Here is a 25,184-nt window from a genome sequence, read left to right as displayed (position 1 = left end):
GTAAACTGGCAATAGATTACTTTCGGTTTTAATATCTTCACATATAATGGAACATTATCCGAAGGTAGAGTAAATATTATGTTAGCTATGTGTAATAGTTTTTTTTAATAATTTTGTCACAGTATTGTATACCTAACATCGTTCCACATCCACAATACACGTTTGAACACATGGTATGAGACAAAACCTCATTACGTCTCAGAAATAAACACGTCTGTTTATTCATTGTAAAGGCCGTAATTCATGGTTTAATTTTCAAAAAAATTCTTGTAAGGAGCGGCCTATTGCCATGCGCTTATGCCTCAAGGGCCTTTTGCGCATCCCGGAAGCACACCTTGAAACTATCAGTCTACGGTTTTAGAAATTATACAAACCGCCGAAATCAACCTATCAGTTGCTCCTGTGGAAATTCGCCATCCTTGTGCAAACTACCGAATATGGAATACCGCTCCCTTGCTATTTTAGGACAGTCAAAGAGCAAGTGTTCGGCAGTTTCCTCCTGATCGTCACACATTCTACAGAGCGGATCTCCTTGAAGGATACCGACTCTGTGAAGATGCTTCCTCAGGTGATCATGTCCCGTAATAAGCCCCATAACCTGAGATACATCGATCTACTTAGTGATATAAGGTCAGACGTCACCCTAGGGGAAGGCGACTGTAGAACCATTCTGCTCATTCTCAGACCCGGATGCAGCCTCCACCTTCTTTCATGTTCAGCGTGAACCCATTTTGAGATAGCCCCAAAGGATTCACACCTAGAAATGCCACACAACGGTTGAGGTCTCACCATTTTGCTCGCTGAGCCCAAGTTGGACAGGGCATCAGCTTTTTCGTTCCCAGAGATCCCCTCATGACCAGGAACCCAATACACAGTCATATTGTTGATTCTGGCAAGGGAAGAAACGACTTGATAGCAATCTCAGAGTCCACACCGAGTCCAACGCCTTAAATGCTGCATGGCTATCTGTGAAAATGCTAATTGTCTTATCGCGTACCTATACCGAAGAAAAATAAAAAAATGAAACTTAGTTTACATCGTCTATACAATATATCGTGCTTATTATTATCATTATTATACAACTTCATAACTTTAAAACCTTTCCAACAACAAAATATGGATCAGGTGATTACTAAACTATTTTCAAAACTTCAAATACTAAACATGAAACATAACATCTGACGAAACGTAAACAACTACATAATTCTGACTACACAAAATACATCTTCTCATTTTGATACATTATTCGAAATTTTTAGTGAATACGTGAACACATTACTAACTAAAATGTAAGTAAAAACACGTTCCTTGTAGATATAGCTTTAATTAGATATGGACTAAATTATATCATCCTTTGATGCATCTGTACCTCAGTAGTGAATGGGGTTAATGCATTGAACGGTATTATTTCTTTTCCCTCGTTTGTAAATAATATGAAAGTTTCCTTATTTTTACTGCACACAGAGTTTTGGGTCTAAAATGCATAAAATTACATTATATATTTTTGTAAAAATTACGTTTTATTTAATTATTAAATTTATTAGAAAAATAGAGCAATCATTTAAGGGAGAAAAAAGATAGGGCCCTCGTAATATTTATATGAATACGAATTTTTAGGAAAAAATTAATGAAATATCGGATCTATATAAACTAGTGCAGAATATTTTGCAGCAAGATTCTTACATTAAAATACTGCATTCGTTGATTTTATTAATGTAGCTTATTTCAAATCTGAGTCTAGCCACAACCTATAATAATAAATTAATTTGATTAGATTTTAAAAGAATATTCTTAAGACAGTAAACATATGAAATTCGGTCATATAAAATTGTAGATTAAGTCATTAATTATTTTATCAGAACAAACAAACCCAAGGAAACTTGTCACTATAATGCCTAGTATAATTATATTTAATATCGTAATATCGAAGAGAGAAATAATAATATAGACAATATCCATATTTATATGCACATCGATTTGCTTCATTGATAAAGGTTTATGACACTATATGTTGACGTTAGAGATTTTAAATTGTTTAAAACCGTGCCGATGTATGCATTTTCCTCTGTGTGATAACAAACGCTTGATAGAAACGAATGAGAGATTTGAAAGAGGCTTAACGTTAGCTATTCACATACATTACAGCAAAACTGGATAGAAGGCACTACCCTCGGAAGTTCCCTTTAAAGTTGTAGGTTTGATTACGCATACTCAAAAAACCCGGCGACTCAAAATACTTGTGTGGAATTTTCCTGCTTTTAATACTGTTTATTACAAAAATCACTTTGCGTTATTTTGTGTTTTTCTACGCATTTATTATTTAGAATTATAGAGAACATACATAATACAGGTACATTTAGATTTATGCACCTAATTATTTTTCTATAAATAAATTCGTATTAATCTACATAATACAAATACATGTTTTATATTGTAGAAGCCAAATAAAAAAAATTATAATAGCTATTTATATGTTATTAACTCCACATTATAGGGCTATCTTTATGTTAGAATAATAAATTGTAAACTAAAACCCTTTTAAATTCTTTTATTTCAGACACGTGTTTCGGTATAAACCATCTTCAGTGTGAACATTAATTTTATTAATTGAGAGGTTAATGTTCACACTGAAGATGGTTTATACCGAAACACGTGTCTGAAATAAAAGAATTTAAAAGGGTTTTAGTTTACAATTTATTATTCTAGCTATTTATAATTTATTCAAAATAATTACAAATTAAAGTCACATGTCCTTCACCTTATTTTGTATATCTTAACAAATTTATGAACAAACAGAAAATAAAATGTAATTATTCTATTTATTGATACTTCATTTTGGCATAGTTAAATTCTTCATTTTTCTGAATACAGTGATATACAACATGATTTACATCAATATATATATACTTCAATTATTTATTTTTTTACAGGCGTTTACAGAATAATTAAACAAAGTGCATATAAAGAGTTTAAGAGCCACCACAGGGAGGGTTAATAATTGTATCTGCTGCTTAACAGATAAAATAAAACTGAAAATATGCATACATAAACATATATTAATAGTGTTACGGTTTCAATAATTTCTGTCACCTCATTACCAAGAAACGTTTAAGATGATAAGTAACACCTTGATATGTATTAGCACAAGTAAAATTTACTTTTGAACTATTACAAATATTTTAAAAGTGTGTACCGCTTAGAATTTTTTAAAGACAATATATAGCATTTTTTTTTTATTGGACACGATCTTATTGAACTCTCTCAGAAGAGCCTCTTTGTGTCTAATCTCAGGTGGTGCTATATTGCTCAGCACTGGGAGCCAAGGTGTTGGTGTTGCCATGAGAGTTCCAGTAATTGTCCTCATGGCCCTATTAAGAACGACATTGACCTCTCGCACATGTGCACTATTAAGCCACACAGGAGCACAATATTCAGCAGCGGAGTACACAAGGGACAAAGAAGTGGTACGCAGTACTTTTGCGTTGGCTCCCCAAGTTGATCCAGCAAGATGCTGTACTATATTAGCCCTTGTTTTCAGCTTTGCCGCTGTCTTTTGAAGGTGACTTTTAAAAGTGAGAGATCGGTCTAAGGTAACTCCCAGATACTGCGGATGTTCATTATGTTTCAATTTGACACCATCAAGAGTTATATTTAACTTGTAGTTCGCCAGTCTGTTATTTAGGTGGAAGCATGATACTTCAATTTTAGTAGGATTTGGATTTAGCTTCCAGGCTCTAAAATAATCTGCGAGGACTGAAAGATCATCAGTGAGTGCCTGTTCTGTTTTCTTTATTTCATTATGTTGGTAGGCTAAGGCAATATCAATATAGCAATAAATAATGTTTAATTAAAATTATAATTATATGTAACTTATTATATATTTCTGTTCCAGAACAAAAACACTGAGAACTACTAAAGAACAACGCTAAGATGTGTGAAAGTGTAAGCCATCGTTATTGTTTAACTGTATAATAAAAATACAAAATAATTACATATTTTAGTTACGTATGATCAAATGAGAAACCTCTAAACCCCATTTTAGGGCAATTAATTCAATTAAATTCACAGTGATCATACTTTTTGTTCATTAAAACTTATCTCTTTACTCTTATGCTTCTTTAAATATTCTAGTTTTATGTGTGATCAATCACTTTTAAGATAAAAGAAAAAAGATAATATCATTTTTGTATTTTGTAACGTTTCAATTATATTGTTAAAGGATTCGATTGATGGAAAAATACTAAATTTTGTATTAGTAAACATTTGAATGAAAAGAGGCAGCCAGCTTCAAAATTAATGATGTCACATACATAATGATGTTTTACAAAATTTTATAGTGGTAAAAAATAATAATAATTGTAGTGTACTATCATATTGTAACTGCATAAATCATTCCGTTGTTGATGTAAAAGACTTCTATTTGTACCGTAGGATCAGAGCGGAGACAGTTCGCTCGGCCTTCTTGCCGACTTGGAAAAGACGTTTGCCACAGTGAGTTTCATAAGATAAATATTGTATTTTAGTATCATGGTTCTTTGTTTAAAGTTTGTTTTAACGATGGAAGGTTTGATAGGATAACATGATTTCGAACTTTTGCCATCGTTAGATGTTACAAAAGGTATAACACAACATTTTGATGATTGGAATCTATCCTCTTCGTTTGGTGGGTGGTGTATTAATACATAAAAAAGAACAAAGAAGAAAAGAAGGGAAAGAAAAGGGTTCAAACATACCAAAAAGCTGCTGGAGTCTAGTCTGGATGGTATCCCACTTTCATCTGTACTGGTGTGATTGTGTATCTCGTACCCGTGACATATTCTCCGCAATAACAACGCCTGGACTAAACTCCACGCATCTTTTGGATATTTATGAATCCTTTTCTTTCACTTGTTTTCTTCTTTATGGTCTTTATTGTTGTATTAATACCTCACACCCCTGACGAATAGGATAGGTTCCATTCCTCGAAACGTTGTGTTATACCTTTTGTAACCGTAACGTTAAAACTATGACAAATGTACGAAATCCTGTTATCCTGTCATTAATATGGTATTCTATTTTGCAGTAGCTGTAGGGAAAATGTAACCTTATCATAGTCTAGCTGATTGCAAGTATTTGACTTTGAGGTTATAATGGTTTTAATAAAGAATGTTATAAATGCTGTAATGATTTTAGTGTAATATAAAACATTGAATAATATATAGTGGAGATCACTATCCTCTAATTTTTTCGGTATACACTGCTTCGAAGCATTGATAACTCAATTTAATCATTTAAATTTTTTCGTCTCGTAATGAAGAACCAGCTCCTGTACAAAGATGTTATTCCGTTACTGCCAGAACTACATATTGGAATGAACATATAAATTAAGGTAATAGGGAACCGTATCGTGATTGACTGAAGCACAGCCCATTCAAAAATTGACTAACATGAAATTAGCGATATATAGGATCTGTTTTATCATAGATTGCCGGCTTTTTTGTAAACCGATTTAGTTTTATTTGTTACATTGTTTCATTTTTAATTATGTCTAAGGTTTCTCTAACTCTCCTTGACACTTAATGGTGTTAAATATTCACAAGTACTCTTGTTTTGTTGAATTACACTGGATGTTTTTTTTATATTTTTTACTCTATGATTTGCTATGGTTGATTGATACGTATATTGATGCCTAGTTTGTTCAAGAACTTTTGTAGATGTTAAATTTTAGTTTTACAATTAAAAAAAAAAAAATGAACATAAATTACATGGTAATAGACTCATTCACAGTAAAATCGTATCCTTTACTAGTCTCACAGTTATTCAATATTTCAAACATTTTGATTATAATTTTGATATTATTTATTGTTTATATACTACTTATTCTTACAAATTTTATAATTGCAACCACATATTCTGTAAAATATTATTAATTTTTAAACAATAAAGTATTATTATTTTTGAATGGGTCGATTTGTAATTAGAACCACATTAAGAACCACGCCTTCTGTATTGTACTGTTACATTGTATATTCAAGAAGAAAAGAACTTTTACTACAAATACGAAATATGTATTTTAGTCATTCGTTTGATAGGGCTGTTTTCGACATTCTTAATTTTGAAAATATTTATTAATATGTTGTAGTATGCCAATTATACGGTTTTGACACAGGCAATGTTCTAATTTATGCATTTAATTTGTCTTAATTCCTAACATTTCTTGTAAAATGAACCAAAATTAGGAAACATAATAGTGGGCTCTCTCACTGATATTCAGGAAAACTGTGATTATATAAGTGGCTATTATGGGTTAGATTAATTAATAAAATCACTCCAGTTTCTGATATCTCTATGTTAGATATAATTTTTATCTTTTACTATTAAATTAATACATTTATCGTGATTTTTTTAACTACGTGTAGAGTTTTTAGAGACAACCTAATCTACCTAGATTGATTGAAATAACTATATGAACTATGCTATTACGATTGCAGATTATGAAGTAATTTTATTTTATTTTATTTTTATTTTATTTATTTCCACGGCAATCGCCACTTTTACAATACCATTACATACATGTACATGAAATAATCAATAAACTATAAAATACAACAACAATATCGAACAATTTCAATGCAAAGACTATAATATATAACAAAGTACTACTAAAAAAAAAGGCGAGTAAAAACAGAAAAAAGGTATAGTTGAAACAGAATTATAGAGTGCCATATACTAATTTGACGATTTCTTCTCGAAATCTAGCAGGGCTGGTGGAGAAGAAGTCAACAAGATGTCCCACCTCATTTCCGCTGCGTAGAAGTCGAGGTATCGTACTCTGTTGTTGGTAGGTCGTTGAGTAGTACAGTCTTGCAAAGGTGTCTCGCAGTCTCGTATGCCCAGGAACATGGAAGTAGATTTTGTTGAGTAGTTGCGGGCAATCAATGCTTCCGATGATGATCTTGTGGAGAAAGATAAGATCATGTATCTTTCTACGAGCCTCAAGAGGAGCAAGGCCATGCTGTAGTTGATAACCAGCAATTGGAACATTCATGTAGTGGTGGCCATCTCTGAACCCAGCTGTTCTGACAAGACGATGCTGAACTCTTTCAAGTTGTGTTTTGAGTCCTTCTTGGGAAGGTGACCAGATGGAAGAGTTGTATTCCAGGAGAGGACGAACAAGTGCTTTGTAGAGGATCAGCAGGGCGTCTACTGAAAGATTACGAGTAGAGCGGAAGATAAATCCAAGAGTTGAGTTTGCTCTATTACAGATGTATTGGATGTGCTCAGCAGGGTGAAGAGTTGGTGTTGTGATGACGCCAAGGTCCTTTATTTTATCTACTCGATGAAGAACGGTGTTGTAAAGAGAGTAGTTGAAGAGACAGGGTGTAAAAGATCATTATATTTATATTTTAGAATTTAATGCATTTTACACATACATGCAGTCACTTTAACTGTAGTAGATTTATAAACTCAAATAGCAGCTACTCGTAGTTGGTTGTGAGCCGTTTGAGTAGTTCTTTAGTATAAGATTAATTCAATTTTCATTCGTATATACGACATGTCGAAGAATGCTTGTTTTACCTTAGCAAATACCATGGGTATAGATTTAAGTTATTTAACAAGGATTCATAACTTGCCGTCCACCTCCCAAGATGAAAGTTGTCACCTAGAGTTCGTAACTGTTTAGTTACTAACTCGAAATTCATATTAAAATTTCATACAATTTAAGCTACTATCCACACTCTCTAGTAAAATTTAGTAAAACGTGCGCTCCAGACAGAAGCGGGTTCTGTAAGCGATCATCTCACAAGCAAAACGCTCAAGTGGTCAAGTAACGTCACAAGTGATCGCAATCAGATTGTCACTTAGTGACTTTCGGATCTGTCTACGTATCAAGAGGACAAATAAATTCAATACAACATCATCACACTATTAGACGATGGAATAGTTGCAGTATATCAAATGAGGCCAACCAAATATCAATTGGTTTTATGTGCTGAATGAACCACTGGTGTTATAAAAACAATGTTGGAATGTCCTGCTCGGAGAGAAGGTTTCTATATTCACTTCCAATAATTATTATTGGTAAAGTGTTAAGCTCTAATAACAATTACAAGTTAGAACCTTTAGTAAGAAATGTTTTTAGAACTAAAAATTAACCCCGCATATCTTGGTTGGATGGCACAAGACTCTGTTGGATTTTAATTTCCAGTGCCCATTCAATTGTTGGTAGGGTGAAGTGCTGCAAAACACAAACTGTGTACCATAGCCTAAATGTGCTAGATGGTTATGGTGCTGTGTACACCTTAGTATCATGACCTGTATCCACAGTATTACATGGCATAGCCAACAACAACGCTCTTTATAATAATCGATAAAGTGTATAAAGTGTATAAAATGTTTTAATCGAGTTAATAAAAGTGCTTTTACTTACTATTACTTAGTGTTACTATACATTACATTACAGTCATCTTGGGGGGGGGGGGGGAGATTTATAGCAAGCCGCACATTCTTGTCACCAAAAAAATGTCTCCATAAGATTATCAAACACGTTTTATGGTGGCTTAGATAACAATAATGTAATACAATTGACACAGGGACAATACTTAAAAACTTAATGCTGTAACTAAAAACGTTACTAATATTTTCAGGGAGTGTGCCATCTAGTCACTGAAATGGATTGTGCCTTACAGAAATTTCTAGTGAGTAACAAATCAAATTTTGTAGTAGTTTGTCAGTTAGTTATTTAGCAAATAATATGTATTAATATTAAGAAATTATTTAATAAATTCTAAGATACTTTTAGGTAATTTTCATGTCCGATTAATGTTTGAGTTGTTTGAAATTTCATCAATGATTTTCCTACTACTGTGAGGAAGGCAAGGAAGAGAGAAAAATACTTTTGTTGGTCCAAGCGATATACTAAGTTTCAGGCATAACTCTTATCATACTTGTTAGCTTATACATATATTAAGATAAGATGATAGTAACTACAGAACTCCAAGTGTTAACTGCAATGTTAATTTATTATAAATACTGATTACGTAAAATAGTTAGGTTAATACGTTTAAATTTAATTTAGAGTTAAACTGAATTGAATACATGTTAGTCATATAGTACGAGACATATCAATGCAAGCCTGGGTTGTGCAGCGATATTGTCAGCTATCGATTGGATAATCGATTGAATTCAACACTCGAACGGTGGATACTGCTAATTCTCTAAATCTATAATTCTCATCTGTCGTCCTCAATCCTTTGCCTTCACGATTTAAATTAGCACTTGTTATACTAAGAATGTATCGTGAGCACAAAATAGCGATAAAATTTAAAAAATGCAGAACAAAGAACAAAACCGATGGTAACAATCGAAACGAAGCGAGTGACCGTCGCGGTGTCGTTTCGCCTCATGGTGAGAATCAGCTGATTTGACAATATGACAACACCGCATGGTGAGGGGGTGGTGGGGCGCGTTAAGTACTATAAATTGCGGTCTGGCATGCCTGTTATTGGTAATAAGTTTATATAGGCCTAACATAGCAAAAGCAATATCATGCAGTATCTAAAATGTAACCCCTGCGTATTTGTAAATACTAATAAACGTTTACTAATATTTAATGTAGGCTACTTAAATATAGTCTATGTATCGTGCCAAAATTTCTTTTTGTTTAACCAGATCAAATTATGTAATGTAATGTTTTGAAAAACCTCAATTTTAGTGCTTAATATATGATCAAACACTCCAATAAATGAAAATTTTTATTTTGTAATTTTATTTTTTTTATTGTCTCAATTTTAGTATTTAATTTAAAAGAATGAAATAATATCTCATGGTCAAGAACGTAGCCAAGAAAATATTTATTTTTTTTGGTGGCGGGGGGTCCAGACAACTGATATTTTCCCGTGAATAGAGAGTTTTTCCCATTTCGTTCCTTAAAAAGTTCTTGATCCTTTTATTTGTTTAGAACGATCTTTCAGCAGTAAATGTCGGTAACACTGAATTATTTAAATAATAATAATCGTTTATTAAAAAATTAATTGAAAAAATTTTAAAATTGGGGGTCTAGATATTGCGTCTAGACCCTTGGACCCCCTCGATGGCGATGTCTTTGTTCCTGGTATATTTCATTACAAATCTAAAAATGTTAAGTGAAAAGCACAACACATTTACTCAAATTCAATTAATGTTTGAGTTCAAAATAAAACACTTTTTTATTAATTCTTTCATGCACTGCTTAATATAGTTCCTAATCATTCTGTCCAAAATATTTAAACAGTTTTAGTAATGGACACTCATAAGAAATTATGATATTAATGATTTCAATAGTTTTATGACACTTACATTTTCGGTCGTTACGTCCAGTGTATAAAACATTAACACAAATACCGCAATTATGAAATGGATGTACAAAGCAGTTATTTTAATCTTTGTACCTAACAATCATATCAGTATCTATATCAGTATTGGACGCTATTTACTGAATGTTTTTTGTCGTTTCAGGATGATACAAAGTGGGGGTTTTCACAAGAAAACAAGCCTCAAGAAAAAAGGCCTGCCAAAAACAGTAACTCTATGGAGATTTTGGACGACTTGGACAGAGTCCTTGATTCAGCTTTGGTAAGATATTTTATCAAATATTCAAGTACTTCAGTGTGACTTCACTTCCAATAGTGTCATCCAAGACACAGACGTCTGGAGTTAAATATTCATGGCTTTTAAAAAGTGAGCTTTTAGGTTGTGAGAGATTTAATTAGCTACGAAAACTTGGTCCTAAAATCACCAGCATTATTATCGCGCATTTAGGGGAAGGAACTTTGTATTAATAAAAATAAATGGAATCCAATTAATACTTTGTACTTATGATATGCCAATGTGATAAATAATTTACTTTGTTTGATAAAACTCAATGTTTATGCACGTTTCGAGAATTGATTCATAATTTTATCATGTTACTTCATTATTTTAAAAAAATGTCGGAATTCCAATCCAGTCGGGACGCATCAGTATCTAATTCGGTTAAAATTATATACAACTCTGGTAAAAAAGTTAACTTACATAGCTTTCTCAATAACCCTAGTGTTAGTAAAAAGAACGTAAGATAAAAACTTAACTAGAACCTCTAATAAAGATCAAAATATGTTTCATTGTTCACACAACCAAACATATCAACGTGTTAACTTTAATTAAGTAGTTATTATGGAATAGTTTACACGATATAGTTTTGTTAAAATTAGAAATATATTAAATGTAATTTGATTTTGTAAAATCTATTAGAATTATTGAGGAATAATTCTAAACCAAAATAAAAATAAGGAATGATGTTGTACCGTTTGTGATAATTTAAACTATTCTGTATGTTTCAGTGTTTTCTCACAAATATGGCAAACGTAAGTATTACTGTAATTTGATACCATAATTATTGTAACAGTTACAGAAGAAGAACATGGTATTTTTTAATGTTTTTATATTAATTAAATTTCTGTAAGAACCTATATTTTCACTATGATCTTACAATTCCGTAGCACAAAATGGACACTATTATTTGCGATGGTCAACGTAATGTGCAGACCTAAACGGTTGACACTTACTTTTGTTGATGTTTATATACAAGATGGTTTAAGCAGTGTTGAATTAAAATTTAAATTTTTAGTTGACTTGCAATAATTTACTTAATAGTATTAGTATTACTTATTAAGCAAACTTTCAGTTAGCTAATCTACAATTTGCGGTAAGGGAACTTGTATTTTAGCAACACATTTTATCTGTGATCTGGTTTTTATATATCGCATTTTAATGTTTTAACAAATTTAGTTTATCATTATACAACTTGCAATATTTTGAAGATCTTGACCTATTGTTAAAATTACATTTGCAATATTAGTTTTGTATATAATTTGAATCCCTTCATCAGTGACCAGAATGACCATGTTTTCTTGAACGTTCTTTAATTTACGAGAATCATTCCAAGATGTAGGTGGTAATTATGCTGATTTTTACTACATTGCAAAATCTCTATGGAATTTTATTTTAAATCGAGGCTCAGAAAAAAAGAGCTAAAAAAGAACAAAAATTTAGCTCAAAACGAACCCCCCTTGAGGATCTTCGTTCTCGTTACCGACTATTTTTGTATCCTTTCACACAAACATGATTTCAGATTTCAGGATTAAAGTCTGCAACGGCATCAGATTTCATGAGACAATGAGAATACCTCTTCACATAGACTGCACTAATTTTTGTAGTCTTGGTGTCTGTGCTGTCAAAACGGTACTAGAGGTTCTGTTGAGCTTATTCACTCTTTGTCAACGACTATTTTTTGGATCCTTCCAGACAAACATGAATCCATATTTCAGGAATCAAGTTTCCAACAGCATCAGATTTCAGATACTGCACTTAAGAGGAATGTGAACTAGAGGTAAAGTCAACATTCGCTATATACTCTGATTACGCCTTTGAAGTATATGGGGTTTGTGCCATACAGAAAGTCTGTTAAAAGAGAAGGTAACTATAGAATTGTCCTTTTCATGTATTATTAATGACAATAATAGATATATTTTATATAATTCATATGATGGTCTTATTTCAGGAGGACCCAACAGTGTCAATACCATCTGGATTTTTCGACGGCTGTCAGGTATGCTGAATACTTACTGTAGTAAAATGTTGCATTAAATAATTATTTCCGAAATAATTATAAACTCTGGTCTTATGTGGGAATTGGTTATCTCTAAAATTTATGTTCATGTTAGTTGTTATTTTATGAATATGAGTAGAGAGTTATGTAGTCATAAGAAGAGTTGCAGTCCAGTATAAATTCATCTTTAATGCCCTGGATTTCAAAATTATAAAAATTGTAGGCTAAAAATTATTTTTGCGTACAATCTGTGATTAATTGGTTTAAGGGTATGCATCGGTATAAAGCTAAAGATTCTAAGGGCCATTTTGTAAAATTTAGTTTCTTCTCTGCTAAATATAACTCCTAGAGCCAATGCAGTGCTAAAACACTATGAGCCAAAACTGATCCAATTAGTTGCTGCAGTATCTAAAAGAGTTCGCTGGTTATTTGTATAATATATGTTTTATGCTCTGATGATGATTTATTCAGAAACGCATATGCGATTTTAATATTGGGTTGTGCGTTAAGAAATGAAATAGCCTACAATTTTTGTTTTAATATTTTTAGGATATTTGAATAAATTAACACAGGTAGAGTTTTATTTTTTTGAAATTGTGATTAGTTCTGGAAAATTTATAGTATAATACTTTGTAAAATTTGTTATGAACAATTAAGAGTTTTAGAAATGTACATTTTCACGTTAAAAACATGAAACTTAGAAAAATGGATGACAGTAAAAGATGAAAATTCTGTTTGTTTTATTTTTAAATCAGTAAATCATGCATTTTTGTTCCAGGAAGATCAAACTGTATCAATACCGTCTGGATTATTTAGTTCTCCTCAGGTAGTAAACATCTTTTTCTAATCATATAGGTTGTAAAAAAGAAGAATTTTTATACACAATAAAAATGTTGTGCAAAGATATGTGCTCGATAAGAGATAGGTTTAGATTAGCATATATCCAGCAGGCTTTTAACTAAAACAATTAAATAAATGTTATATGAAATGGTGCAAAATTGATTGTAAATAAACATACTAATGCACAAAACAATACTCTCTATTACTATCTCTGGGAAATTTATGTATTTATTTTCAATAAAATTAAAGTAGGGAGACCTAGTTGAAAAGCGATTGATTCATTATTGAGTTAATCTTTACACGATATTTGTTTTAATGTTCTATGCAGTACATGCATACTTGCTACAACACGCTTTAGAAAATAATATTAATTTATGAACATCATGTTTTTTTTTATAAATACAATTTTAAAATTCCTTAGTATTTTTAGATTTTTAATCTTTATACACACTTTTTTCAGGGAGCCAGCTTTGCTTCAGATGAAAGTTCTTTTGGCATATTGCAAGACTTTGATCGAATTCTTGGGTCAGCAGAAGTAAGATAATATTTTTTAACATTATTATTATTGTAATTAATAAGCAAAATTTACTGTTTTGTCTAATGGCGAATAATGAGTTAAGATTTTATTAATAATAATGTGACGAACAGCCGGTTGCGGCTTTTATAGTGTTTAGACTTACAGGTAGCCTCTTTGTTAGACATATTGTACGGTATCTAAATTATATATTTTTATATTTTATATTTATATTATATATTTTGTCACTAATGCTAGTCCCATTACTCTGTTCTCTGCTGATATTTGTAATATGTTAAGAACGAGTAGAATCTGGAATATATTAACATGGAATAATTTGTCATGTATACATAAATATTTACGTTTGTGAAAATGGTTTAGGTAGCAAGATAACAAAGAGACTACCTATATATTTATTTGTGGTATAAACGAAAAGGCAGATAATTCCTTAATTGGAAAATACTACTGTAAAATTTCTTAGTTTTTTATGCGGTTCACATTCAGTTCATGGTACATTTCCAAAGCTATGTAATAAATTTAAGTGATGGTTTTAAAAAAATTGGAATATAGTAGTTAATAAAGAAATGTTTAGTATATTTTACTGAAGGAAAAATAAATTTGAAAGCCATTTAAAAGTTCGAGTGAATTCCAACTAAACTCCGACTCAAAGACCTAAACGTACAGCTGTACAAACTAAGATTGAGCAATTAACACGATAAAATAACGTGACAGCTAAGAAAAATCGGACAAGAAGAAAATATGTGATATCAGCAACGTGAATTTAAATTTGAACCAAAAATATTGAGAAAGAGTGAACTGAAGAAGACTATACATTCCCATGGCTCCTCATTTTCTCCATTGCCTGTATTGCCCAATATTTGTTTTCAAAATTATTTTTAATTATTCTCAAACATGTAAAATATTAGAAATATAGTTACGACTTCTCAATTTACGCAGTCTTAATTTAAATTAGCATTACAAATTGTGGTCTAATTGGATTTTTATTTGTTTTAGTGTTTACTTGGGATGACGATTGATCGAGTAAGTAGCGGTAATTGAGTAAGTAAGAGCAATAATAACAGTGAAATAAATTTTAAATCCACATAGAATCACATTTTTAAGGTCTTTAACCCCTTGGAATGGATGTGAAAAAGTGGACGTGCCAAAAATCATAATGTCATAAATAGATATTACTATAATATACTTTTATTACATTTTTTATTAGTTATTTAATATACCAATGGGAGTAAAAGTCAGTTAGTGTCTTCAGGATGGTTAGTGATATCATTCATCATGTTATTATTCAATAATAGGTCAGTCTAGGTCACTGAAAACCGTGAGGTTAGTGGTCAAATGAAGTTAATATTATAACAAATGTTCAGATTAACTGGCACAAGTTTATTAGACTGATGAAACCCCTCGCGTCGTAATATCTCAGGAGTTAAATGTCGTAGGAGTTACAGTTTGCACCGGAATTCGGAGTGATTGTATGGTATTACATTTTATGCAGCATTTACGATTAACTGAATTTTTCCTATGCTGTGTATCACACTGGACCTTTGTATTTTACTTCCAAGACAAGGACCTTAGAAGTATTGCAGGTATTGCATAGAAACGGGTAAGCAATTGAAGTTTCTGTGAAAATTTCATTCACTAATGACCTATTATCAAGGAATTGTGACTATTTCTGGAACTACTTACCCTAAATGTAAGATATGAAGGCAAGTTCTACAAAATGCTGAAAACATTCGATCACATCTTTCACGAAAAGACATCACCCTTGTCAATAGTACCAATAGTGTCTGAACGATCCTTAACTAACACAGGATATTCAGTAAAAAAGGAAATTGGCCTGCAGTTTCATTTGGTTTATTGCGTTTTTTAACAAACAGTTTAACTCTCTATAAGCATTTTGTAAGGATTTTAGAATAGGTATCCATGTCCTGCAACTAGTTTTTATGTTTGATAAGAAAAGTATCTGCTCATAGAGAAAATATAAATGCCAACATAACAGAGAATAAGTTTCTAATTTTGTAGTCCAAAAAATTTCTGCCTCTTATGTGTTCAGTGCACATTTATTGTAAAATAGCGCTAAAGGCCATGCTCTTGAAGATTGGTTAACACTATTACAGTCCTTTAATGTTTCATGCTGATCGTAAATTTGTAAAGAATCAGCACTTTTAATTCCTCTCATACATAAATCCTAATAAACAGTAACTTTGCTGATCCTGCAGAGAACGGAAAAGATTTGATAACAAACCAAGCCAAATGTGTAGCTGACCAAATAGTATTTTACCACCACCTCCAAAGCTTATACCTACCTATCAAAGATAATATGTTTTTTCACTTCAACAGAGACAAAGGCTTTCATAAGCAGACTCCATCATTATAGAGAGTATTGCAGTGAATTCTTAGAAAATTGCAGACCATGTATCCTGCTCCCTCAAAATCCCAACACTTTGCTAAGTTTTTGTCTAAAAACTATTTGTAATCCGTATAAGACTCAATATTGCAAGGACTTGTACAGTCCTCCGACTAAGCCTTCCCAAGAGCGAGTGATCACTGAGAATATATAGATTTATATTTATAGTCGTAGGTTTTATAGTCGAGATTTATATTTATCTCATTAAAAAAATGAGTTTCTTTCATTTCTGAATGATAATACCTCAGGTTTCCAATAGAGGGTCTTGCACTTGTCATGGTCATCTTTCGTCCGACTAATAAGAATCATGCACTGAAAGTTCAGTTGAAGAATGTTTATTTATAGAAAATGACTCTGTTTAGGATTGGTACGTTACAATAATTAGTAGACTATTTTAACTGACCAAATCTGATAGATGCAGATAACTATTATGCTTCTTATCACGGTACTCGATCATTATTAAATAAATAGAGATAACTATGTGGGATAAAACATCTCCAGAGAGGTGTTCAGGAACTTATTATTACATTGCAAAAGTTGAAATAGATTAAATGTCGTATGCACATTTAGAGAAATTACACACATTTTATTTGATTTAGGACTCGTGACGGCCTGAATTTATAACATATTTGATTAAAAACGTAACTTTCTAAAACGATTTAGTGTATATGAGCTCATTAGATAGCAATCTATACCTAAATTTGTGATGATTAAATTTATATAAATGATGGTTTCCTGGATCTAAATGGTATAGAAAGGTTTGTAAACATAAATTTACTACGACGTAGATCTAGCAAAAGGTAGGATTCTGAATAAACCTTTCCTTTTATTTGCCTAATTGCTTGAAGTTTCTTCAAACTTTCCATGATATAGTAGGTTTTAATCTACCTCCTAGATTGGTGCTACAGTTTTAATTTTAGATTACTCTAAAAACATTTTAATGATTTTTTTCAGACTCTACACTCCCGAATACCAGTGCAGTATCAGATCAATGTAGAGAAAGATCCACGAAGAGGTATAAATGAAGGAAGAATTAAATTTGGGTACACACAAGATTTGCCGGGTGGTTATGTGCCAACAGACGACTCTTGTTCACCAGTACCTTTTGGACCTCAGCCTTATGAGTTCATGGTAAGAATTTTAAAATAATATGTGTTTTTAAATATCCTGATTGTGTTTTATCTAGGCTAAAATTCTGGCTTAATTACTCACTATCGAAGTGTTTATATATAAGGTAGTCACAAAAGGGTGTTGCAAACTATGCAGCTGATAGAATTCATCTTTAAATGAACACAAAATGGCGTGTAAAAATCGGCCGAGAAATGTCTTGTTTAGCCATTAGCCGCCATTTCCGTCCCTATAAACACTATTACCTTAAAGAAACCAAATTTAACACCGAGGTTTGATTAGTTAAGAGGATAATTTTAAGAATTAATTGTGCTTTGAAAAAGCAAACCGGGAGCAGCGAACATTTTGACTTTGTAGGCATTAGCTGTATTATATCAGTTATAAAAAATTTGAAAGATAAGAAATGTTTTAAAATTTGTATAACAATTCCAACGGTAGTTTTTCAAACGGAATCCATCAATGCGTAAGCGAGCACGACCACTTTAAAAAGTTATGCTTGCACAAGCCAGGAGAAACAAACAACTGATATTTCTCAACTGTGAAATGTTTGGAGCTCCCCAAAATGTCACAGATATTAGATTTTAGGTATTTATCTAATGCCTAAACTCTTAATTTGTAGATAGAAACGCATATCGAACAACATAAATATCTACAGTATTTTTACAAGAATGTTTGTAACTATTAAACTCACAACACTTATCAACGGTTTAACGCTGAAAGTAAGATGTTTTTACATAGCCCTCTGCAACCCCACGATAATCTCATAATCTATTAAGATTAATGCAAGTAAGTAACATAGATTAACACTATTATTGGATGGTTAGTTACGTATTTCCGCAGTCATCTATACTATTCGTCTTAACATTAAGAACACAACACTTTTAATCTTATAATATTTCTTGGACTGATGGGAATGGGTCTGTGTGTATGTTCACAAATGTGCATATATTATACACCTGAATAAATCTGTGAAGTTTATGTGAACTATTGAAAAGTTGTTGGAAACCGTTGGTTTTGTCAATTCGAATGTTAGTCGCAAATTGGAAGCGTTTAAATTCAAAGGGCGTTATGATAGGGATCATTAGGATAGTGGTATGAAATCCTCTTCTCTAAGAATAATACTTCGATGACTTGTTCATAATTTTCTTCGCCTTAAGCTACGTGCCATTATAAGACGAGTCTTTTTTATTTTCAATATCATGATTGCCAATCTGAATTTTAATTGAATACTGTGGGGTTGCAATCTTAGCAATCCCAAAACTCTCTGCTGGACATTTTAAAGCAAGTCAACCAAAAAGTTACTTTCATTCCTTAAATTTTAATAACTGTTGCTCGTATAGCACGATAACGATATTTATAATTTGAATCGATGTTTGAACGTTTATGAAGAGATTGGTCTTTAAATCCGTGTACTAGAAATAAACTCCAGGGAATTTAATACTGGTAGTCGAAATTTTAACTGGGAGTTCATCGTTCAGATGTCTGGCAATGGTTTTGCCTGTATCGAAAAATAAAGGCAAAACCATTGTTTTGCAATATGGTTTTGTTGGTCTCCGGATTGGGCGTTCCACAACCCTCCACCCATCTGAAGATACCGAAAAACTGAAAATGAATAGAAGCGAAAAGGTGTGAATAAGCTATATCCATCTAATTAGAATAATAAATAGCAACCATATAATATAGAATAAAGATAAACAACACAATAAATATAGAACTCAAAGAATAAACTACATTTAATCTAAGTATATGAGGAAATTTTGTATGCTGGTCTTAACATTTTTATCTCCAGTTATGTAATTGTGTTTATGTAAAAATCCCTTAAAAATAACTTTCAATATTCCATAATCCAACAATATTCTGGGAAACTTTTCCAGTAATTGTTTCAATAGAAACCTAAATTTGGGCTATTTTTAACATTTCGGTGTATGTAAATCATTCCAACGACCATTTATATACCTCCTATAAATGAGTAAGTTCATACAAATCTATGCTCGAAAACTCAATTTCAATAAGATGGCCATAAAACATGCTTAAATTTTAAGAAACATATAACATTTTGTATGGCTCCTAATAATACAGGTAACACGTTCTTACTGAAAATAAAAATGTTGTTGATTATCTAAAGGCACTTTTTCTCTGTTAAAATACATGGAGAAACAAGTTTAATATAAAATAAAGACAACTAGACTAACTAACATCTGGGATATGGCAGTGATATAGCAAACATAATACTCAGTACATAACACTCACAGAGTTCTCTCCGAATTACTTTCTATTCCTCCTTTTTTATATTGAAAGTATGAAGTTACCAAAGATGATGGGACGAAAATTTCAGGGCGAGGAGAAGTTGAAAAAGCCAGCCGGATGGCGATATGTTCCAAAGGGCCGGGAACCTGGCGACTCCCTATACCGCTCACATAGAAAATGTCTCGACCAAATAAGACCTGTAAGGAGCAGTGCTAGCATGTCCAGGATTCCAGTGCAAACACACTTCACCGTCGAGCGAGATCCCAGGAGAGACGTTCCAGTATTTCAAGATCCGGAAGTTCCACCTCCAGTACCGACTTCACCCGTAATAGATATGTCCTCCATGGCGGTGAGTACTGAATAGTCTGTTATTATCAGTACAATTATTCGGTACAGAAATTAAACATGGACTTATTCTTGATCATTAAAAAATATTTTTTATTTGACTGATTTTTAAGTGATTTTAAATATTTTCATAACTAATTGAAGTACTTGTATTGAAAAGGAATACTATCAGAATAAGAAATTATGTGTTTGTAAATAGTGAAAAAAACTGAAAAGGATCTCTCGAATCCTGGTTAAAACATTTTTTATTTTTTATTTTTTTTTTTTGTAAATGATACTTTCAGAAATTGTTTATATTCCGTGCTAGGTTTTCAAAGTCTTGATGACTTTTATAATTATTATGACTGTAGCGTGAATTGTCTAATTTAGTATCATTGTCATTCTTGTGTATTCTGATATTCCAATTAATGTTAAGTTAAGTCTTGAATAATCCAATATCAAACATTTCAAACTGTATTTATTGTTGCATCAATGACTCAAAGACTGGAAAAATTTCATTACTGTCTGTAGGCCTGTCTGAATTATAGAGTTCATTTCTATATAGGAAACATCGAGTCGATGACAGTGCATGAGGCTTCTTGGAGATTGGCCAAGCGTTAGTGAATATTTTTAAATTGGTATTATGGATAACGAAAATAAAGACGAACAATTCCAGATAAATAAATGTATAAATAAATTAAAAATAAATAATAAAAATAAAGTTAAATAGATAAACAAACTTGAGTACAACTCTAATACTTTTCTTAACATTGTGACTCAGTAGCACTTGTAGCCCAACTTTGTACAGGATGCTTTGTGAAAGATTTCTTCTATAGACTTTTAATTCCGAATACGTTGACAAGGCTTTATAACATTGTAGTTTTATCCGTGAAATTTGGGCTTCATCACTCAGTAAGTTACTAAATTATTCTTTTGTCTGCTGGGGGCATGTCAAACTTCTTTTCTTTATCTTAACCAGGCTGTCTGTCTGTTCACAAAGTATCTCAAGAATAAAATTGTATAACTGGTATAATTGCATTTTTGCATGAGGAGGCGTAATCATATTCTGAAATTTAATTGGAAAAGAATAAAACAAAGTTCTTTGTTTGAAGTTTATTTTTGACGATGGAATTTTTGTGAAGGAAACAGGATTTTTTCCGGACACTTGCCATACTTTAGTGATAAAACAAAATAAATCTGTGACACTACGTTTCGAGATCTACAATCCAATCTCTTCTTCTGGCAAATAACCAACCTACCACATAATTTTGAGTTTCCTCCACAAAAAATAATAGTACTATGTAATGAAGGTATTGACTCGTACCCATACTGTTAAGTGTTCTTATTCCATACTAGTGTTTTGATTGATTGGAGTGATGTATTTTTACTAGATAGTTCTTTATTCTTAACCATTTTATTCATTGAAAGTTAAAAAAATGCAATAAATTAAAGTTATGCAGGAAGTAAAAACTTGTTGTAATTACAGTTGTCAATTATGGTAACAAACTATTACTATTCTATGTATCCAGGAGTATCCCAGAGTATGTCCTGGTACATCCAAGATACCGGTCTTGAGCCACTTCGTTGTCGAGCAGAGCCTTGGAAGAGGAATTCCGGGCGAAGAATGTGTTGAACCACCACCACCACCAGCATACCTTTCGAAGACATTTGAAGTAAGTACTGATATTGTAGGATTTCACAAGTTGTTTTTGTATATCTTTAGTATATCGAATTTTGCTCATTCTTACATAGGCTCAGAGTGGGTTAAGCTTATCACTATAGGGGATGAAACGATTTCATATCTGAATATCTGTATGTCCACACGAAATCTCGAAAACGTACTGTTCTATGAATGTCATTTATGGGATTTGGTTGAACGTTAGAGAACACTTTATATATATATATATATATATATTTTTTTTTTTTTTTTTTTTTTTTTTTTTTTTGTTTTTTTTTGAGGGAGAGGCAGGCAAAGTGCAATTACGCCCGCAGGTGGCCAGCCTGTAGTGTGGGACTCCCCTAAAAACGGGTTTACCCAATAAAAAACCTCCTCTACTCTTTAGGATTCTAACCTGGGATTTTTTATCACATTACTTCAGGTTAGGCCTAAATATGGCTTAAGCCCGTGGGGCTCGCTCCTTATCCAGCCGCTCGGTCAAGGGATCTGGGCCACTTCGCGGTCCAGATCGGGTTTCTTTTCCAGGAGGATGCTCCGGACGAATTGTGACAAACAATCCCAGTACCCCTCATCCTCCATAATCTTTTCACAGACCGTGTCCACCGAAAAAAAAACACCGAGTTTTCTTGTGGCCTCCAGGCGGGGCCAATATAAAGAGAACACTTTATATTGGTGATATCCATCATAGCAATTATAAAATTGAAGGACAAACACGTTTTTTAATAAACTGATTTGAATAATATCACATTTTACGTGTAACATAGAAACTCATATAATGAGGTTTCTTTCGATTGGTTGGAACTTTTCAACGTGCCCTTTAATAATCCGTTGTATTGTTACTGATGGCGAGAGAAAAGAAGAGACCTGGATTCTGGCCTATCTGAAATTTGCAGGCGTTACTACTAGTATGTTGCCGCGCCCTGTTTCGTAATTCCATTATTGTTTCACTGTTCCATTGCTAGGATAAACAATTCGCAGGGTTGGCTGTGGGGCGAAGCGCCTGAAATTACCGCGCGGCAACACAGTAGTACACAGCTGTGCGCCGGCACGGGCCAGGTCTCTTCTTTTCTCTCGCCAACAGTATTTTGAATAGCCTATAGACAAAGTACAGCTCAATTATGGTCATGATTTTCTATAGGATTGATCTAAGAGCGTTAGTAAATATTTTTACAAATCAAGAGGAAATCTCAAGAATAAAGTGAGTTATAAACTTGAAATTTTGTGTACTTTGCTTTGTTATCACTAAGAAGTTTAGAAAAACTTCTATTTTATCTGTCTATCCGTCTCTCTTGCTTGGATGTCTGTTTACCGGTCGGATATCTCAAGAATAAAGTGAGTTATAAACTTGAAATTTTGTGTACTTTGCTTTGTTATCACTAAGAAGTTTAGAACAACTTCTATTTTATCTGTCTATCCGTCTCTCTTGCTTGGATGTCTGTTTACCGTCGGATATCTCAAGAATAAAGTGAGTTATAAACTTGAAATGTTGTGTACTTTGCTTTGTTATCACTAAGAAGTTTAGAACAACTTCTATTTTATCTGTCTATCCGTCTCTCTTGCTTGGATGTCTGTTTACCGTCGGATATCTCAAGAATAAAGTGAGTTATAAACTTGAAATGTTGTGTACTTTGCTTTGTTATCACTAAGAAGTTTAGAACAACTTCTATTTTATCTGTCTATCCGTCTCTCTTGCTTGGATGTCTGTTTACCGTCGGATATCTCAAGAATAAAGTGAGTTATAAACTTGAAATTTTGTGTACTTTGCTTTGTTATCACTAAGAAGTTTAGAACAACTTATATTTTATCTGTCTATCCGTCTCTCTTGCTTGGATGTCTGTTTACCGTCGGATATCTCAAGAATAAAGTGAGTTATAAACTTGAAATTTTGTATACTTTGCTTTGTTATCACTAAGAAGTTTAGAACAATTTCTATTTTATCTGTCTATCCGTCTCTCTTGCTTGGATGTCTGTTTACCGTCGGATATCTCAAGGACGAATTAAACTATTAACTTGGACATTTTTAATGTAACTTAATTTCTACACAAGGAACGTAATTTTTAATTATGGGAATAATAATGTTCTCCTATAGTAGGGCCTACTTTGATGAGCGTTTACGCAGCTTTAATACGCGCGTGATATTTCAATACCTGTAGAACATTTGCATAAAAAAAACATTTTACAGGGTGTTTGAAAAGTATGGGTACGGCTTAATATTTTAAAAACCATAGGAGATAACATCTATAAACTTTGCACAGTGTCATATGGCTATGTAAACTATTTTTTCTTGGTATTACCATGACATACCAACCATGGGGGACGGCCCACAGAGGAAAACATGGAAATCTTAAATTGAAGCATGGGTCGAGTGATACATAATTTGAAAGAGCTCACTTAGTAGAGTTGAATTCCGCAAACCGCATCTCAAAAACATCAGTATTTATGTGTGTTTTTTAGTTTTATTTATTGTGTTATAAATTTATGACATAATTTGCTAATTAAAAAAAGTCAGTGAAAACACATTGGTTAGTAGAGTGAAACGCCGCCAACCGCATCAGAATACGACGATCCAGTCAGAAATGGCAGCGCATAATGTACTTTACAATGTGTACCTAAAACAACCCGCCATTTCTGATTGGATAAACCTTTTGAGATGCGGTTTGCGGCATTCAACTCTACTAAGTGAGCTCTTTCAAATGATGTATCACTCGACCCATGCTTCAATTTAAGATTTCCATGTTTTCCTCTGTGGGCCGTCCCCCCATGGTTGTTATGTCATGGTAATACCAAGAAAAAATAGTTTACATAGCCATATGACACTGTGCAAAGTTTATAGATGTTATCTCCTATGGTTTTTAAAATATTAAGCCGTACCCATACTTTTCAAACACCCTGTATATCTACATAGACTAAGACAATGAAAGTGCAAGCCTATCGTTTAGATTGGACTGAGCGTCACTGATGCCTATCAGTCGGTCGGAAAGATTTCTCTTATATCAACCTGCGGGCAGTAAACTCTTCTGTTAACCCTGTTCTCGTCAGTTAAATGAGGTAAGGACTTGAAATTTTGATACAGCTTCTGTGAATCTCGTAACGCGTCACATGGTGTGATATTGGGTATATAACAAACATCAGTTTCCTTTTTAATAAGTTTTTTTTCTTCAAACTAATCGAATGTTTCATTTTTTTAAATTTTAACTAACTATCTCAACTGAGTTATTTTGCATAGCTAGATTGAAATTTAGTAGATCATTCCAATATTAAACTATATAATTACGATTTAACTCCAACCTAGCGGTTAATTATCTGCAATTTACAGCAAATTCACAAATTAAAGTATATCTGGTGTCATATGTTAGCCTTACTGCTGTTCTGTGTGTTGAACTCTCTTACTAAAAACTACCCAAAAAGACCGATCACGCGCCTG

General features: G+C 32.5%; 1 protein-coding gene across 2 annotated transcripts in view; it reads left to right on the top strand.

The window, feature by feature from the left end:
* The first annotated feature begins 1,165 nt into the window (after positions 1 to 1,165).
* The window catches only part of LOC124361839 (nucleolar and coiled-body phosphoprotein 1-like), a 43,698-nt gene continuing 19,679 nt past the window's right edge, over positions 1,166 to 25,184 (top strand). The window contains exons 1-13 of one of the 2 annotated variants that reach the window (XM_046815840.1): positions 1,166 to 1,289; positions 3,893 to 3,942; positions 4,432 to 4,491; positions 8,628 to 8,678; positions 10,477 to 10,593; positions 11,340 to 11,363; positions 12,560 to 12,607; positions 13,386 to 13,433; positions 13,908 to 13,982; positions 14,976 to 15,002; positions 17,338 to 17,514; positions 19,847 to 20,107; positions 21,612 to 21,755. In XM_046815840.1, the coding sequence (XP_046671796.1) occupies positions 3,931 to 3,942; positions 4,432 to 4,491; positions 8,628 to 8,678; positions 10,477 to 10,593; positions 11,340 to 11,363; positions 12,560 to 12,607; positions 13,386 to 13,433; positions 13,908 to 13,982; positions 14,976 to 15,002; positions 17,338 to 17,514; positions 19,847 to 20,107; positions 21,612 to 21,755 (1,044 nt within the window). In that variant the 5' untranslated portion in view covers positions 1,166 to 1,289; positions 3,893 to 3,930. The remainder of the gene's footprint in view (positions 1,290 to 3,892; positions 3,943 to 4,431; positions 4,492 to 8,627; positions 8,679 to 10,476; positions 10,594 to 11,339; positions 11,364 to 12,559; positions 12,608 to 13,385; positions 13,434 to 13,907; positions 13,983 to 14,975; positions 15,003 to 17,337; positions 17,515 to 19,846; positions 20,108 to 21,611; positions 21,756 to 25,184) is intronic. The other variant, XM_046815841.1, reaches the window with a different exon arrangement.

This window comes from Homalodisca vitripennis, chromosome 5 (assembly GCF_021130785.1).
Source record: "Homalodisca vitripennis isolate AUS2020 chromosome 5, UT_GWSS_2.1, whole genome shotgun sequence".
Classification (NCBI taxonomy): Eukaryota; Metazoa; Arthropoda; class Insecta; order Hemiptera; family Cicadellidae; genus Homalodisca; species Homalodisca vitripennis.
The sequence above is the reverse complement of the archived record's forward strand: the minus strand, read 5'-3'. Positions and strand labels throughout refer to the sequence as shown.